We start from the raw sequence: 17,257 nt of genomic DNA on the forward strand, positions 1-17,257 counted from the left end.
ACAGTATTAGGGGACCACTAAGGTCTATATAAAGAGACTTCAGATACAGTATTAGGGACCACTAAGGTCTATATAAACCCATCCAAAGAAGGGATTATGCAACAAAACAAAGAAACTACAATTAGACTTTAGATTAAAAAGTCTAAAGTCTAATTAGATTAATTGTTACAGGCATACAATGAAGCTTTACTAAAAAAAGCAGTTCACATTACCGTCAGGTCCAATAATTTTTTTATAATGGGAATTTAAAAAAAAATGTAATCTCAATTTCAGCATACTGTGCCATTTTACGACTTTGTCTGAGGGTCTCTAGAGAAGAATAGGGCAGAAGCAGCCCCCCCCCCCGTGCCTGACCAAACAACAGCTGAAGCTGGCGAGATCAGGCTACAGCTGACGCTAATGGGTGTTCAGCAAGCCTGACAAAGTACAGCTTACACTGATTATTGTATGCACCTCTGACCACATAGTGTTACTCTGCCCAGGATGTACTAACGGGACCGTCTCACTGAGGACGTAACAGAAACCGTCCCAATGAAAAACAAGCTCCCTGGCTGGATGAAAGCTGTTCTGCACACTCCTCATGTAGCCAGAGTATTGTGTGATTGTGTTGGCCATGCTGTGTTTTGGCTTTCATCTCACACAGTCAGCTGTGGATCTCAGGCAGTGTGAGCGGACTTTCCCTCGCTCCCTTTCACTGGGGAAACACACCAAAGTGTGTGTCATCCCACAGCATGCACAGCAACATTGCAAGTCATCAGACTCAGGGTAACAGCTGAATTCCAACAGACATTATTCAAATAAAGAGGATTTAACAAACACTCTTAAATCTCTGGACCCAGTCTATCACTCTGTGGTACTCATCCTTGGATTTCATATGACCGGGTTGGGTGGAGAGACGTGATGCTCCCTGCTATCTTCTTCTCTATAAGGGCCTTTATGGAAGACTACGACACTACCCTACTACCTTCTTTGTCATTCTGTATCAGAGCCCCTCTGCTGACTGGCTTTTACTTCATGTTCCACGAGCTCTGTCTCAACTTGGAAAAACTGTTTTCAGTGTTGGTGCGCCTGACTCCTGGAACAAATTACAGCACTTCCTTGAATCAACTCACTTGTGTCATTTTAGATTAGATTGGATTTGGAAACGCCAAACTTCTACTTGTAACTGCTTTAACTCTCTGGATTTTCCTCTACATCCTAGTTATCCTAATTATTTATCGAATCTCCAAGAGTTTTGGTGTCTTTCTATTTTTCTCATGAGACTTCAACTTATTTTAAGTTGGTGCAAGTGAGCACTTTTTACAGTGCATGGGACTGTACATCCATGCAAATTCTACCTCCACATCATCACTTAATTCCATAGCTGATTCTGATGTTAATTCACGTCATCATACAGAGATCTTTGTCACTTTCACTACATAGGTTTAGTCTAACTGCCATGGTTGGTGTGTGTAGGCCACACTGCTGACCTGCCTGTTGGACGGGCGGGACTCACCAGAGGCCTCATCACAACACTCCTGTGTGTGTGTGTGTGTGTGTGTGTGTGTGTGTGTCTCGGCAGGTGCCAGTTATTAGACCCATTAAAGTCTCTCTGGAACTATTAGTTCGGTCTTTATCCGGTGAGCCCCCAACTACTTTAACAAGAACAGGTGGTGCATTTTGAAGAGTTGTACATGCTGCAAGCCACATATTATGACGACTGTTATGATGTGTTGTACAACGGGCAGCGTGCAATTTTGTTGGCTAATGCCAGTCTCTGCATGCAACATGAGCCTGCTGTCCATGCAGAGTGATGCAACAATCTGTGTCTGTGTACTGTATTTACGTATGGACTGTATGTATCAGACAGAGAGCAGGAGACGGCTGTGCAGTTTAACGTGGGTAGTCCCCAGAGAAGAAATCGCTCATTTCATGGAGCACATTAGAACCCAAACAGAAATGTCTGAATGTCAAATTGGTCTTTATTACTGAGACTTATAAAGTGTAAGGGTTAGATCCAAAACACTAGCTGACGTTGTTCAGTAGCTAGCCTAGAGATTATCGGCTAATGAATTACTGATTTAGCAAGAGTCACATTCTATTTAGGGGCTGAGCCCCCCTAAAGGTCTCATCCTAGGATCGCCCTTGCATGTGTATTTATATATATATATATATATATATATATATACTGTATATTATAATTTGCTCACAGATTGCATGAAGGTGCCACACTCTGCAGCACCGTGTGTGAATGGGATGCTAACTGCAGCCATGGCGCCATGGGAGCCACGCTTAGAGAGGACAGGCTTACCCCCTTGGTGATTATGTATTGCTACAATTAATACAATTTATCAAACAAATCTGCCACAACTGTCAATTGTAGAAGGATGTCCATAGGCCTTCCATCGGGACACTAACAAGACTGAAAGAATAAGACTCTTTGAGGGATAGGCCTACTCATATTCTCTAGCTCTAGGTGTCATATTTTCTTTTTTCATCCAAAAAGAAAAGAAAATCAATGTTTTCCAACCAGAAGGTTATTCCTGACATGTGGAGTATTTACTGTGTACATTGTACTGCTTTTGGACAGTGGTGGCTGAAGTACTTTATTCTTCCTTTGAGTAAAAGTAGTACCATCACACTGTCAAACCCCTCTGGAGCAGGGTACTGTCCCGTTGGATTTCTCCTTTTGGGTTTTGTTGAAAAGCGGTAAGTACATGTAAACAAGAATATGATCCAATGTGTTCCATATCCAGCTGCTCATCAATACATGGCTATAATATAGCAATAATGAAACAAACTGTAATCATTGGGTATGGTAGCCTTCCAGACAATGTTAGAGTCCTGCACTAAGTTTTTAGCCTATAATGCAATAAATATCCTTCATTCTAATGTTAAATGTACTCGTGACAGTGTATAAGATATACATATATGTGTGTGTGTACCTTTCACCAAGGCACATTCCACATAAGTGTTGTTCTTCTTGTGGTACTAAAAGTTTTTCATTGTGACTTGTGCTGGCAGACTGAGGAGGTCCAAACCCAGCAGACAGCAGGTCTGAGTGTATTCATGCTGTCCTCAGCTTCAATACAACCATCTTCAGCTTTAATACATCATCACAGCATATATTCATGCCCATCCTGACCTTCAACACAACACCATGACATGCAGTTGAACCTGAGCGTAGCCTACACACAGACCGGACCCCGGCTGGTCTACGGTTCGACAGTAACCATATAGAGAAAGGTTTACCTTATCTGTGAGAGAATAATGGCCCCCCTTGGCTCATGGGTCCCTCCTTTGTTGCAGATGGTGATATATATGTATATATATATATATATCCAGTTGTTATTAATGAGAACTGTCCCCAGAAGACATTTAGCGCGCCCTGTCTCGCTGCGTTCACTCCGCGTCTCATCGACACACATCCAAACTTTACTTCTCCTCCGAACACCGCTGCGTGACGTCAGCGGCCTCTCCGCCAATCACGGCGCAGCCCACCAGCTTTCCCTCAGATGTTAGTGGCATGGAGCAGTCATTCACTCAATAACATATCGCCCATTTTAATTCATGTAGGACTACGCGAGATCAAATATTTACAGTTGGGGAATGTAACTGAGTACATGAATTCAGAAGTGTTTATTGCTTACCACAGTGTGGAAATACTTCCCGACACACATATCTGATTTATAGTTTAATGACTCTGTTTATAATCCAAGAATCATTGTGTAGGCCTTTGGATTAGTTAGAAGCTGTTATAAGAACATCCTTGGGTTGACAGGTTACGGGAACCTTAAGCATTTCCCCTTTTAATAAGCCAAATATGTATGTTGTGTTAATAAAGAAGACAGATGTGTACACGATCCAGTTGTAAATGTTACTAAGTTAATAGAATTTCAATTACAATTTATTATACAGTTCAATGAGGATGCCGATGACTAAAAAGCTAAAAAAAACAAAATAAAACTGAATGACCTCCTTTCTGGATCTCAAGCTTGACTCCTTGGACATGAAGATAGGTCTGAACAATATTTCCAGCAAATCTCAAATCAAACCCAAATCATGTTTATTTGCATAGTAGCCTACAATGTGTGGTGAAAATATCGCTTCAACGCAGCGTAATAACTCCTGACAATAATATCCATCTCGCTAATGTCTGTGTCTCTGCAGTCATCTCCACCATCAAATCGGAACTCACGTTACTGACAAGGTGACGTAATGATGGGTTGTAATACTGCGTTACAGCAAAAGGAACACATAACACTGGTACAGAAGAAATATATATATATAGTTTTTTCCACAAATGATGTCACAGCAGTTAAAACTCCATCAACTTAGTCAAAAGACTAACCTAATATATTTATATAATTTATATAATGAATATAATACATAAACAGGACTAACATTTTGGCCTGGACAGCGTCCCAGCTGTGCGACACAGACCGGGGGGGGGGGGTCACTACGTTGACTCTGCTGCCCCCTGCTGGTAGAACCGTGATCTGCAACTCATCCCAGATGAACTGCAGAAACAATGAAATCCAAATTACCTCCCCACCATCTTTTAAATCTAATATTTTTTATAGGGGACTAAATAATCCTTGTATTGGTCTTTCTATTCAATGAGCAGCTCAAAGGAAGTTGTTATCTTGACAATGTTTGCAGTCTTGTGTTTTTTCTGTCTAACATTGGAAAGGAACTACCAAACCTCTTGCAAACAATCAGTACCTGTCTTCTCTTTGAGCGGAAGTTCCATGCTAGATCATTTTATACAGAATATATATAGCTTGACGGGAAACATGCCTTTAATGTGAAAGAATCGGCCGGATTTGTTCCTGCCGGATGCAGAAATAAATACATAGGTAAGTGAATAAAGAGATAAATAAATAATAAGAGGAAGTGTATATTCTGTTAAAAACACACACGCACACAGCCATTCTTTTTGATCGGAAGCGTTGCTGGTGGAAAATGACCCTTCAAAGTAAAAGCAATTGTGACCTGCTGTGAGGTTATTATGAAATTAGAACTCCTATTATTGCAAGTCGTGTACTTATTTTATATTGCCATTTGGTTTTAAATAGTTGGCTTTAGTGAACATCAAGGTTTCAGTTCTTAACTCCTGTAGATAAAGAGATTCGACGCTTTTACTCTGAAGAAAGAAAACGCCGACTGGAAGTGATCTTGTTCTCGATAACGGAACGCAGGCTGACACGGAGAGAAATGACCAAACCGCTGGAAAGTTGACATTAAGAACAGGCTAGCCGTCTAAACCTAGGCCTATATGGGACAGGAGCGGGTTAAAGTGGGCTACATGGAGCACTCGGATGCTGTCAGACCGCCGAGAACACCGTGTTTGTGATTTTATTGGACTAAAGATTACAGTGTGGTAGCAGCTAGCTATAGGCTAGCATTATGGTGGTTAATGGAAAGCCAGTAGAGTGGTGCGGTTTAAAGGCTCAGTTTAAAATGGGACGTGCGAGCGTTGAGGATGGGGCTGACTACTCTGACAGGCATGTTGTTTAGCCCCAGGAGCTAGCATTTCCTAGCGGAGATATGTATCTGAGGGGGGAAGCGTGTTTTCCTCATCAGGTAGGAGATGCTGGATGGATACACGTCAGCACCTCCCCAGACAGACAACGGTAGCATTCATACGTTAACTTGGTTCACCGCAGAGCTCAACTCTCCGAAGGGGAACGTGAAGCAGCTATGGCCGTGAAGTCAAGGAGACCGTGGAGCACCGTGCTTTTCGGCGTCTTTCTCGGCTTCACCGCGTCCTCTTGGCTGTTTATACCTCAGGTTCTGGAAGGTAAAGGGAAAAAGCCTCCCTTGTGTCTGTACAACAGTGCCGCCTCCGTCGGGAAAGGTCCTGCCGTCCTCGGGAACACCGCGGATACCAAAGACCGGGTGTTGAGCCAGGAGGACGGGGTGTTCGGTACGGGGAACAGTAGCGGAGAGACCGGGGAACCCGTAAGCAGACCAACGCATTTCCTCTATGTCGGCGTGATGACCGCGAAGAAATATGTGCGGTCTCGCGCCGTGGCTGCGTACCAGACCTGGGCGAGCTCCATACCCGGGAAGGTGGAGTTCTTCTCGAGCGCGGGGACTGGCGCCGTCCTCGTGCCAGTCCCCGTCCCGGTGGTGTCGCTGGCAGGTGTGGACGACTCGTACCCCCCACAGAAGAAGTCCTTCATGATGCTGAAGTACATCCACGACCACTACCTGGATAAGTACGAGTGGTTCATGCGGGCAGATGATGATGTTTACATACGAGGTGATTATCCTGGGAGGAAATATGAGGGGTCAAGCGCGTGCGTGCGTACGTGTGTGCGCGCGCGTGTGTCTGTGTATGTGTGAGGGAGGTACGGTACACCGCCAACAGAAATGACATAATGACATTTAATATACAACATGCACTTTTTAGGTGTGTTAATGTGAAAAACAAGATTTATTGGACTTATTTTTGTTTGTTTTCAGTTACATCTGAATTTAACAGAGCAATATTTAAACATTTCAACATCAGCATCATTTCGTAAGTACTCTAACACCATCTGCCAACAGTTCTCCTACTCTATGGTTGCCATAGTCCAAATTTATATTCATGAGTTGATAATGTGTTGCTGTTGTCACATATATAACACAGTGGCTATAAGGGGGATAAAGGGCTTTGTTGCACAGCCTTTACATCCAGCAAAAGACAACCCTTGTTTCATATCACGATAGTACGATATCCAACATTTCAGACGATATCTATATCCATATGTTACCCAGCTCTACCTGCAACGTTTGGGGACATGTGTTGTGTCTTTATACCTGATTTGATGTAAGAATGTGACTGGCCTTATAAAAGATGGCTCCTCAGTTTGTAATACCATTTTCCTGATGAAGGTCTAGAACCCAAACGTTGCCACCTATTAAATGGATCTTTGCAAGGTAGACCGTGTGCAACTTTTGACCTACTCGCCCCTAAATGAAGCACCTCTTATGTCACAGATGTGCAACGTTTTTTCAGTAATGCATTTGATAAGTTGATAAAAAAAAAGGACACGTTTTGTGATAAGGAGGAGGAGAAGGAAAACCAGAGAAAACCCATGGCGACAATGTACCCGGACTGGGGATGATCTCTGCTCTACCTATTTGCTGTGAGGAAAAATGCAAACCACTGAGCCACTGTGATATTATTATTATTAAAAAGCCTATTTTCTACCTCTTGCCCCTCTGCCAGGTGAGAAGCTGGAGTTGTTCCTGCGCTCGCTGAACAGCAGCAAGCCTCTTTACCTGGGCCAGACCGGCCTGGGCATGGCCGAGGAGCTGGGCAGGCTGGCCCTGGAGCCCGGAGAGAACTTCTGCATGGGAGGCCCGGGGATGATCTTCAGCAGAGAGGTTCTACGCAGGATGGTCCCTCACATCAACACCTGTCTCAGGGAGATGTACACCACCCATGAGGACGTGGAAGTGGGCCGCTGTGTGCGGCGCTTTGGAGGAACACAGTGCGTGTGGTCGTATGAGGTATGAGCTTACACGCTTTCTGTTACTTCAGGCTCCCTGAATATCATATCCAGTGACAGTGGGGGGATTTGGGAAGAAAGCAGAGGTGGAAATGTTTCATCATGTCCCGCAAAACATGCAAGCATTAAACCCTTTTAACACCAGGGATATGGAACCACTCGGCCAGCCGTGCCAAAACACTTTTTTACCAACTTAAACATCCGATGGAAAATAATCTCAGGATGAAATAGCACAAGGTAGTGTCAACATGAAACACAGCGCTTTCAAACCGGAGAACGGAGTTCCCTTTTGTTCGTTCCTCGGTAGTGTTTTAATCCAGACCACATTCTTTTTCCTAAACTTAACGGGTTGTTTTGGTGCCTAAACTTTACTGTCATGGCTGCATGCTGCTTACTTCTTCTGTCTAAACTCCACTACCACGGCCCCTGAAAGGACTTATTTCTTTTGGCAACAATTTAGTTCTAAACTTCATTATCACAATATAAACCGAAATGATTTCCTTTCATGAGTTTTAAATTCAACAAGCAGTTTGTTGTATTTTAGCAGAATCGTGAAAGCAGCAGAAATCAGTACCCTTTCACTTCTGTTTATTAATCACAAATATATCCTTATCAAGATCTTCAACATTAGCGCATATTTTCCTCACGTCATGCAGCCCTACTTTGCTATCACCCTCCAAGACATGCACAGTTGGTCTTGTTAGTAAAGTAGAGTGTTGTTTGTGCCTGTACTAGGGCGCTCTCATCATGGTGTTCCAACTCTTTCCACAGATGCAGCAGCTCTTCTATGAGAACTATGAACACAACAAGAAGGGTTTCATTGAAGAACTTCACAGCAGCAAGATCCACAACGCCATCACGCTTCACCCCAACAAAAAGCCCGCCTACCAGTACCGGCTGCACAGCTTCATGCTGGGCCGCGAGATCTCCAGGCTCTGTTACCGCAGCATCCTGCTCCACCGCCAAGGCCTGATGATGAGTTCCCTTAGCGACACAGAGGTACAGTGGGAGGACCAACAGCTGGGGTCCCCACCTTCCTACATGCGCTATAAGCCCAATGAGAGGCATGATGTCATTGAATGGGATTTCCTGACTGGCCGCCATGTTTATTCTGCTGCTGAGAACAAGGTAGCCCGGCAAAGCCTCGGGAACTCGCTTCGGACCGCGCTAGAAGGCATTATACTCCAGGTCATGGAAATGATTAACGAGAATTCGAAAACACGTGGCCGTGTCATTGACTTTAAAGAGATCCAGTATGGCTACTACAGGGTGGATCCAATGCATGGCGCCGAATACATCATAGACTTACTGCTTCTGTACAAGAAACATAAGGGACGCAAGATAACGGTGCCTGTGAGGCGCCACGCTTACCTTCAGCAGTCCTTCAGCCGCCCCTTCTTTACTGAAACCGACGAGCTAGACGTGGCTGAGCTCGTGGCTGCCATCAACTCTGAATCCCAATCCCTGTCTTTCTTGTCCAACTCTCTGAAGTTCTTGTCCCCTTTCCAGGTCCAAGAATCAAACAGGGACATGTGGGAGCAAAGCCAGAGGAAGGTCAACATCCTTGTCCCGTTATCTGGTCGCTATGACACCTTCGTCCGCTTCATGGAGAACTTTGAAAAAGTGTGTTTGATACCCAAACAAAACGTTAAGCTCTCCATCGTTCTGGTGGACAACGAGAGCAATCAGAGCAGAGGAAGACACATCCAGTTAGTCAAAGACTTCTACAGGAAGTATCCCAAAGCTGACCTGTCCATAATCCCCATGACAGGCAACTTTTCCCGAGGACTGGCTCTTGAGCTGGCCTCCTCACAGCTTCATAATGACTCTCTACTCTTCTTCTGCGATGTTGATCTTATCTTTAGTGGCGACGCCTTACAACGCTGTAGAGACAATGCTGTCCAAGGGAGACAAGTCTATTTTCCTGTTGTCTTTAGTCAGTACAACCCCAAGATAGTGTATTCGGAGAAGGCCCCGAGAGAAAACAAGTTTGTGCTAACCAAGAAAAGTGGCTTCTGGCGAGACTATGGATTTGGAATCGCCTGTGTTTTCAAGAGTGATTTACTCAAAGCTGGAGGGTTTGACACCTCGATCTTAGGCTGGGGACTGGAAGACGTGGACCTGTTCACAAAAGTGATTCATTCAGGTTTGAAAGTGTTACGCAGCCAAGAACCGGGCATTGTCCACATTTATCATCCCGTCCACTGCAACACAAGTCTGGAGCAGAAGCAACACAAGATGTGCCTGGGCTCCAGAGCGAGTACGTTCGCATCGACGATGCAGTTAGCAGAGCTGTGGCTGGAGAAACACATCGAGACCGGGTATAACAGGACTTCATCCTGACATCCCAGCCCTCCTGGACTCCTCCTGGACTCCTCCTGGACTCCTGATGATGATCATGTTGGTCTCATTCAATGCATAATCAGCCAAAGTCTGCATATGAATCCCAGGGGTGCATTTTTTCAAATACGCTGCATAAATTGCAGATTTCTGCGCAAAATCATGCAGGATTTGCATGATTTCATAATCCCCACATTTTCACAGTAAAAAAGTCACAAATATCTTAGCAGAAATGAAAAAAGTTAGTTTACTTTACACAAGAATAGCCATTTTCCCCTGTTGCCATGGGAATGTTATGAAGTGACATAATAATGCAACAAGACAAACACAGTCTCTTCTTCATCATACCACAGTTTTTACAAGTTCCTACAATTTTATTGCATAAAATTGCATAAATAGCCCTCTTATTCCATTTCATTTTTTAAGAAAACAAGCCGCATTATCAAGGGGTCTTACTTGCAACAATCACAAAAAAGCTCACATACATCACATTTTTCTGGAAGGACTGATTATTCTCATTATCATTGACTATTTTTTTATTTTTTTTGCGAGCATCTGTACCAAACAAGAGGTTTTCCTTTAGTGTGTAGGATAGGACTTGGAGCCCGGGACGTGTCTGCAGCGCCACAATACTTCATTCAGATTGGTTTGACCCACATTGTGTCTTTAACAAATATTGCACTAGTCCCTATTTTGATAAAATTGCGATTAATTGCGCAGCCCTAGATATAACCAACCCAGTTCCAAACTGACCTGAATGCAGGTGGACCTAACCTCAATGGGATCCAGAGGAAGTAGTCCATGAACAGGACCGAGTGTAGGCTTATTTAGATGAAAGCAAGTGTAAAAACAACAAGAGTCTGCTACCTGATCCAGGTCCTCAGCGGCTGGGAAACCATTGCTCGAATACAAATTGGCTGTTGCGTGGTACATTGCACATGTACAGTTCACTTTAGCATTAGCAAATTTTCTTTTTTACTGTGGAAATGATGCAAATATAAAGCTTTGGGACTTTATTGCAGTTCCTTAGGGTTTGGGTCAGGGGTAACTAACTCAACAGTTTTTTACATGTATACTTGATTCTGGTTTGGGCGGTCCCAAGGTTGGGACTTTTACTTTACATGACCCAAAGAACACACAGGACGTGTGATAAAGAAGAAAATAGTCTCTACTGTGTATATATATATATATTTCTATAAATATATTCTAGTCGACTTATAAGAATGTTGAAGTGTTGCAGGTTTCAGAATGCCACAGAATCCCCACGGGTCACTGAAATGAGTTCTCGGTCCCTCTGCTCTTCATGGGTGAAGTGATTGTGGAATGTGGGTAGCTGTCGTACGGTACACAATCTCTCTGTGTTTAAGTTTCTGTGTCCTGGCGGTCCCAGAGACCCCTGAGACATTCCCTCCTGCAGACCTGTAGCCGAGGCTGTGTGGTCTTTGTCTGCCTAGGTGATCCTGTCGTGCTACTGTGTTAATATTATTTAGCATGTTCAGCAATTTCTCTCATTTCCACTCCCAAGTCTAGTTACAACTACGATGTTTACAGTTCGCAGTAGTTACCAGTATTATGGTACATGCCATGATACTGGCTTTAGAATACATTCCTGAATCTAATTTTACCTGGTTCAAGGTTTAGACGGGCCAGACCCACGGAGGTTTATAACTGGGATAAAGTTGGTTGAAGGGTCATCTGTTTTCAATGGCTATAGTTCAGTGTGTAGTTTGAACATTCACATTTATTTAAAAAAAATGTTTTCAATAAAAAATTTGATCCATTTTTTTTAGTATTTTAGATGATTTGTTGGGCGTTTTCCGCCTTTATTTTGATAGGACCGCCGAAGACATGAAAGGGGAGAGAGGGGGATGACCTGCAGCAAAGGGCCGCAGGTCGGAGTCGAACCAGGATCCGCTGCGGCGATGAATAAACCTGTAAATATGGACGCCCGCTCTACCAACTGAGCTACCCAGGCGCCCGAGCCAGGTTTCACCGCGGACATCACGACTAGAGCTGACTGGGAAACCACTCCCCAGCCTGAAGCATATGACTCCCCAAATGAGCTTAGTAGGTCATGTGCAGTCCATTGTACTGCGAGGTGTGTGGGATTATTCTTTGAGCAAGTCATTATGTTGAGGGGGCGTTGCCAAGCCACTTTTTTAAGTCTAATCATCTTATAAACACAAAGAAAACAGGAGTGCTAACTCATTTGTTCCGAGAGATCTTCTGTGTGGACCAAAATGGGCAGCATAGCTGGGCCCAGGCCAAAATGCAATCTGATGCTTGAAAACATAGTTTTATGAATTCCGACATCTCAAATTGTGAAAGAAGTTAAAGGTTGGGGCCAGACGATTGCATTGAGTTTTACACCAAAGGTTTTCAGTGTTTTTTGAGCCAAGGACCCCTTAACTGAAAGAGAGACAGAGCAGGGACCCCCTTCTGCATCTATTGTAAAACATGACGTTACATAATCAACTGGGCCTACAATAAAATATGAGCGGTCTAAAGCCTAAACACATACCTTTAAAATGCATAGAATAATAAGCTATTAAAATGACTGTCCGGGTGATTTTATAAATCATGTTGTAATATTAAACGTGTCACAGTAAGTCCTTAGGATGAACTGGATCTGGGGATGGCTACCTTACCTATAGGCCAGTAGGCCTGTAGTTATTGTGTTATTGTGTTTTTAAATTAAAAAACTATTCATAATTTGGTTGCCCCCCTGCAGTAGCTCTGAGGACCCCATAGGGGTCCCGGACCCCCCTGTTAAAGGTTCTTGTTCATTGAGCAGACGTGTTCTGTCAGGAGCGCAGCAGCAGTTGAGACTCCTGGGTCACTGTACAGTACTTCTAATTTTTCAGCAAAACAGAAACAAATATTCAAGTAAAAATGTCAATTGAGTGTGGTCATGGGGCTATCTTTACGTCACGTGATATTAGAGAATAAAGCTTATATATCCCTCTACATGTATCTCTAAATATATTGGTAATCATCTTTAAGAACATTTACCTATGAAGTAGCAGATTGTGTGTTACGCTGAGCAGAACAGATCCATTTTCTGTGTACTACGGAAGCTAATTGCAGAAAATGTGGAGCTGCATCTCGTTTATATACAGTGTGTATATATATATATATATATAGATATATAGATATATAGATATATATATCTGCATCTCATAATAACGAGAAAACTATCTCCAGCTTCATTTTTCTTGTCATTATGAGATACTAAGCCATAATCACAAGGTAAGGTTTGTGATGACGTCACTGGGAGGATCATCTGTCTTGAGTTAAAGGTTTGGTTACCCAAGCGTAATGGCTGCTATGGTAACAGCTGATTGTTTATAATACATGTTTAAAGACATATTTGCTCAGTGCTTCCATAAGCTGCCATAAGAACAATGCACACAATAAAAATCAACACATTCTACATTAGGCAAAGTCTTCATTTTTGCTTCATCACTAGACCCAAACAAGCTTCATTTTTAAAAGATAATAATTTGCTGGACTGTTTTTCTGTTGGGGGTGGGGATGTGTTTAAAAAAAAAAATAGAATTTGTTAAAAATCTGCAGAGTTGTGCATCTGCAGATTACACGAGGCCCTGGTTATCACTGACAGGTGTTGTGTGGCACGGCTGTAACTGTCACATATCCATCGAAATGATGCTGTGTATTTTAAAATGTTATTTGTATTTGCATTGTGGGGATTTCTAATCCCAATATTTCCATGTTTGTCCATATTCTTTTAGCAAAACGTAAATTTTGAGCATATCAAATGCTTCATTTCTTGTATTCTGGGGACTTTTTCTGCATCAATTTATGGTACAAATGTCTTTAGTTACATAAAGGAAATTATCATTAGATATTTGGGCTGGGTTGCCCAATAATTAATAATATACAGTACAGTGTATGACTGTGTTTCATGGACGGACACTCAGTCCTACCGTTTCTTGTGGAACTAGAACGCAGCATATGACGTAGCAGAAGGAAGATAAACATGGCGTCCGGACAGCAATGGGTGTTGGTGGAAATGGTACAAGCGTTTTATGAGGTGAGTGTCTCCTCTTTACAACTCTGTCGGGAACAACCTGGCGTTAACACGCACATTTCTTGTATGTTTAGCTACTCGGGGATGTTTTAGCTCTGGTCCGAGAGGCTGCTTAGTGAAAGCTTCCCAGCCAGGAAGTGTCCGTGCCCCGGGGAAGGCGTGGCCGTGGCTGGAGCCAGTCAGAAGAGGCAGGAAGATGGCGGAAACGTGAACGGTGCTTAGCTTCGTCGGCAGCTAGCTGAGCTAGCTAGCTAGCTACAAAAGTAGAGCCATAAGATGAAAGTGGCTGTCCGAGTTATAAGATTGAAGCCGAGGTCAATAGTAAAGTTCTATATACTTTTGGTTTTGTACAGAAATACATTTAAGGATGTATTTTATGTCTGTGCAGTCCACTTTTCTAGACCATAACTTTACTTATTACTTTACATAACTTCCAATATTGACGTAGTGCGTGAGTGATGTACTGTACAGAGTTTGGTTTAGTGACACCATTCTGCCATATTCATAAACTACAACATATTAGACTGTCAGGGACGACTAGGTGCTCTCTCTTTGTCTAACTTCCATTTATCAAAATGGAGTCAGGCATTCAATATCCCACATATTAGAAAACTACAAAATTGAGTCATCTGATTAAAAAAATAAATAAGAAAACAGGAATCAGATCATGTGGAAGGTATCAGAGACCGCCTTATAGAAGACAAGAAGTTATATGCCATTATAGTTTAACAGTTAAAGAAAAGTATTATTAAGGCTGGACATTTTTACTGAAGGAACTACTGTCAAAGTGAATGCACCATGCATAGTTGTTGTTCGCTGGACGTGTCCTCAGATTCAGTTCGTCTTACTGCCCCCACATGACCCTAATCTAGTGCATTGTGGGAGAGGGGAGTGCAAAGAAAGAAGACATTTGGTTTTAGTCGTGTTCCACTTGAAATTAGGGATTGACCGATACAGATTATTAATAGTTAATAGGGTTGGTCTTAAGGGTCCCATAGCATGAAAATGTCACTTTTAGGAGATTTATTAACATTAATATGAGTTTCCCCAGCCTGCCTATGGCCCCCCCAGTGGCTAAAAATGGTGATAGGTGTAAACCGAGCCCCGGGTATCCTGCTCTGATACCCAGAAAATGTAAGCTCATTTGGGCGGATCTGGAAGCTTCTTCTTATGAGGTCATAAGGGGCAAGGCTACCTCTCCTTTCTCTGCTTTGGCCCACCCATGAGAGAGAGACATCATGGCTTTCAAACAAGCAAAGTGGCATGTGAGGACAGTATGCCCTTGTCCTCGGCAGTGGCAGCAGTGTCCCAGATGGTGATGGAGGATGGACTCGCTGACGGCTGTGTAGAAGTACACCATCATTGTTTTTTGCACGTTGGATTTCTTCAGCTGGCGCAGGAAGTACATCCTCTGTTGAGCTTTCTTGATGAGGGTGCTGATGTTCAGCTCCCACTTGAGATCTTGAAAGATGGTAGATCCCAGGAAGCGGAAAGACTCCATAGAGTCAATTGTGTTGTCATAGAGGGTGATGGGAGGGAAGGGGAGGCCGAGTTTTTCCTGAAGTCCACATCCATCTCCCCTGTCTTTAGATGATGCATAAGCCCATTTAACACAATCAGTGCCAACAAGCAACTAAATATGATTCAACAATTTCATTACAAAGCACTTCCAAACTACAATTTTAATAAGTCTTCAAGGACAGAACGTGCAGTTTAGAAATCCCTCTCGAGGACTGAGGACTGAACCTCTATATATATTTATATGGGCGCACGCTCTACCAGTTTCCTACCCAGGCGCCCAAAATAATAAAGCTGTAATTATGATACTGTGATATGTTCGCTAAAGGTTATCATACCGTCAGTCAGAACTCCTGCCGGCCCAGGTCTAAGTGTGGCACCCAAATCATCCTGGTGTCCCTGTTTCCCTCAGGCTCCTGCCTATCACCTGATCCTGGAGGGCATCCTCATCCTGTGGATCATCAGACTTCTGTTCTCCAAGACCTACAAGCTGCATGAGACCTACAGACTGACCGAGAAGGTAAGCTGAGCTTCGGCCCAGCAGAAGGAACCGTGTGTGTGCGTGTGTGTGCGTGTGTGTGCGTGTGTGTGTGTGTGTGTGTGTGGGTGTCTCATCGTGTCTGTCCCATTGCTCCCTGTTCCAGGAAAAGGAGGACCTGATTGAGGAGTGGCAGCCGGAGCCTCTCGTTCCTCCCGTATCCAAAGACCATCCCTCCCTCAATTATGATGTTGTCACAGGGTAAAACACTCCGACACCCCCCTCCCTCCCACACACACACACGCACACACACACACACACACACAAACAAACACTTTTACTAACAAGATCTCCTCCAAAAAGCAAAGCAGTGGTGGCTGTGTATTTGCGTTATTACATTAACTGGGTCACGTGACAGTGATATAACCAAAAGTTGTATTCTAAATTAAAAAAACTGTTTTTTTAAATCCTCCATCTCCTCCTTGGCTACTAGCAACTGTGTGGAGGAGGGGTGGGGGTGCTGTGTGATCTACGCACTGTAGCTTTAAAGTAACATTTAGTGGAGTGGTATTGTCACTTTTTTGCCAAGCTGTTCAACTACAGTCCCAGACACATTTGACCGGGCTGACATTTATCAGCTAAATAGAGTAAAACCAGTGGTGGAATGCAACGAAGTACATCTACTCCAGTACTGTACTTCAGTCTAAGTGTTGAGGTACTTGTACTTTACTTGAGTTTTTTGTTTTCAAGCCACTTTCTACTTCTACTCTAATACATTTCAGCGAGAAATATTCTACTTTTTACTCCACTACATTCATCTGACAGAGTATTTTTACACTGTGGTATTAGTACTTTTACTTAATTAAAGGATCCGACTATTTCAGTTCTCATGGGTTACTTTTTTTTCTTTCCAACATCAACCTAGTTAACGTCTGTGCATGTGTAGCACACAATTCACTTCAATCCATGTGACAGTTTTCGACTGTTTTGTGCCCTGAACGTTACAGTAAGATGAGTTTTCTGTTTCAGACCTCCCAGCCACAAAATCATAATCAATGGGAAAGAGTGCATTAACTTTGCATCATTTAACTTCCTGGGCCTCCTCGACAACGAGCGGGTTAAGGTTGGTATTTATTCTCAAACCCGTCACTGCCTGTACTTTTTTACATTACAGCGCTGGAGTGGAACTCTGAATAAAACATTTTCTTCTCGTCATTGCAGCAAAAAGCTTTGGCATCGCTGAAGAAATATGGCGTGGGCACGTGTGGTCCAAGGGGCTTCTATGGAACCTTTGGTGAGAAGGAAAGCTATTTTCAGGCTACATTTGCATTGCTGTTTTGGAATGAGAGGGGGAGATGCCTGAACAGGGGGTATGAGAGGGGGGAAGGC

At 43.3% G+C, this 17,257-nt stretch overlaps 2 protein-coding genes and 1 long non-coding RNA gene across 3 annotated transcripts in view; 2 read left to right on the plus strand and 1 right to left on the minus strand.

The window, feature by feature from the left end:
- Positions 1–17,257, minus strand: part of LOC117959448 — a 22,110-nt gene that overhangs the window by 4,049 nt on the left and 804 nt on the right. Inside the window, exons 2-3 of the long non-coding RNA XR_004659938.1 lie at positions 6,152–6,161; positions 836–840 (exon numbers count right to left, since the gene is read on the minus strand). This is a non-coding gene — a long non-coding RNA (uncharacterized LOC117959448). The remainder of the gene's footprint in view (positions 1–835; positions 841–6,151; positions 6,162–17,257) is intronic.
- Positions 4,975–9,843, plus strand: chsy3 (chondroitin sulfate synthase 3). Its single transcript, XM_034896595.1, has 3 exons — positions 4,975–6,247; positions 7,199–7,482; positions 8,253–9,843. The coding sequence occupies exons 1-3, from the start codon at positions 5,683–5,685 to the stop codon at positions 9,822–9,824; spliced, it is 2,421 nt and encodes an 806-aa protein (XP_034752486.1). The 5' UTR covers positions 4,975–5,682; the 3' UTR covers positions 9,825–9,843.
- Positions 13,777–17,257, plus strand: part of sptlc1 (serine palmitoyltransferase, long chain base subunit 1) — a 16,669-nt gene continuing 13,188 nt past the window's right edge. Inside the window, exons 1-5 of the mRNA XM_034896600.1 lie at positions 13,777–13,875; positions 15,803–15,910; positions 16,035–16,129; positions 16,898–16,991; positions 17,090–17,162. Of these exons, the coding sequence (XP_034752491.1) occupies positions 13,822–13,875; positions 15,803–15,910; positions 16,035–16,129; positions 16,898–16,991; positions 17,090–17,162 (424 nt within the window). The 5' untranslated portion in view covers positions 13,777–13,821. The remainder of the gene's footprint in view (positions 13,876–15,802; positions 15,911–16,034; positions 16,130–16,897; positions 16,992–17,089; positions 17,163–17,257) is intronic.

Source organism: Etheostoma cragini, chromosome 16, assembly GCF_013103735.1.
Source record: "Etheostoma cragini isolate CJK2018 chromosome 16, CSU_Ecrag_1.0, whole genome shotgun sequence".
Lineage (NCBI taxonomy): Eukaryota > Metazoa > Chordata > Actinopteri > Perciformes > Percidae > Etheostoma > Etheostoma cragini.

What these genes read in the sequence shown, in the direction of transcription:
- chsy3 (XM_034896595.1), top strand. Translation starts at nt 5,683, where the DNA reads ATGGCCGTGAAGTCAAGGAGACCGTGGAGCACCGTGCTTTTCGGCGTC. An exon ending in TGATGATGTTTACATACGAG is followed by an intron (nt 6,248 to 7,198) that starts GTGATTATCCTG and finishes CCCCTCTGCCAG; the next exon opens with GTGAGAAGCTGGAGTTGTTC. An exon ending in AGTGCGTGTGGTCGTATGAG is followed by an intron (nt 7,483 to 8,252) that starts GTATGAGCTTAC and finishes CTCTTTCCACAG; the next exon opens with ATGCAGCAGCTCTTCTATGA.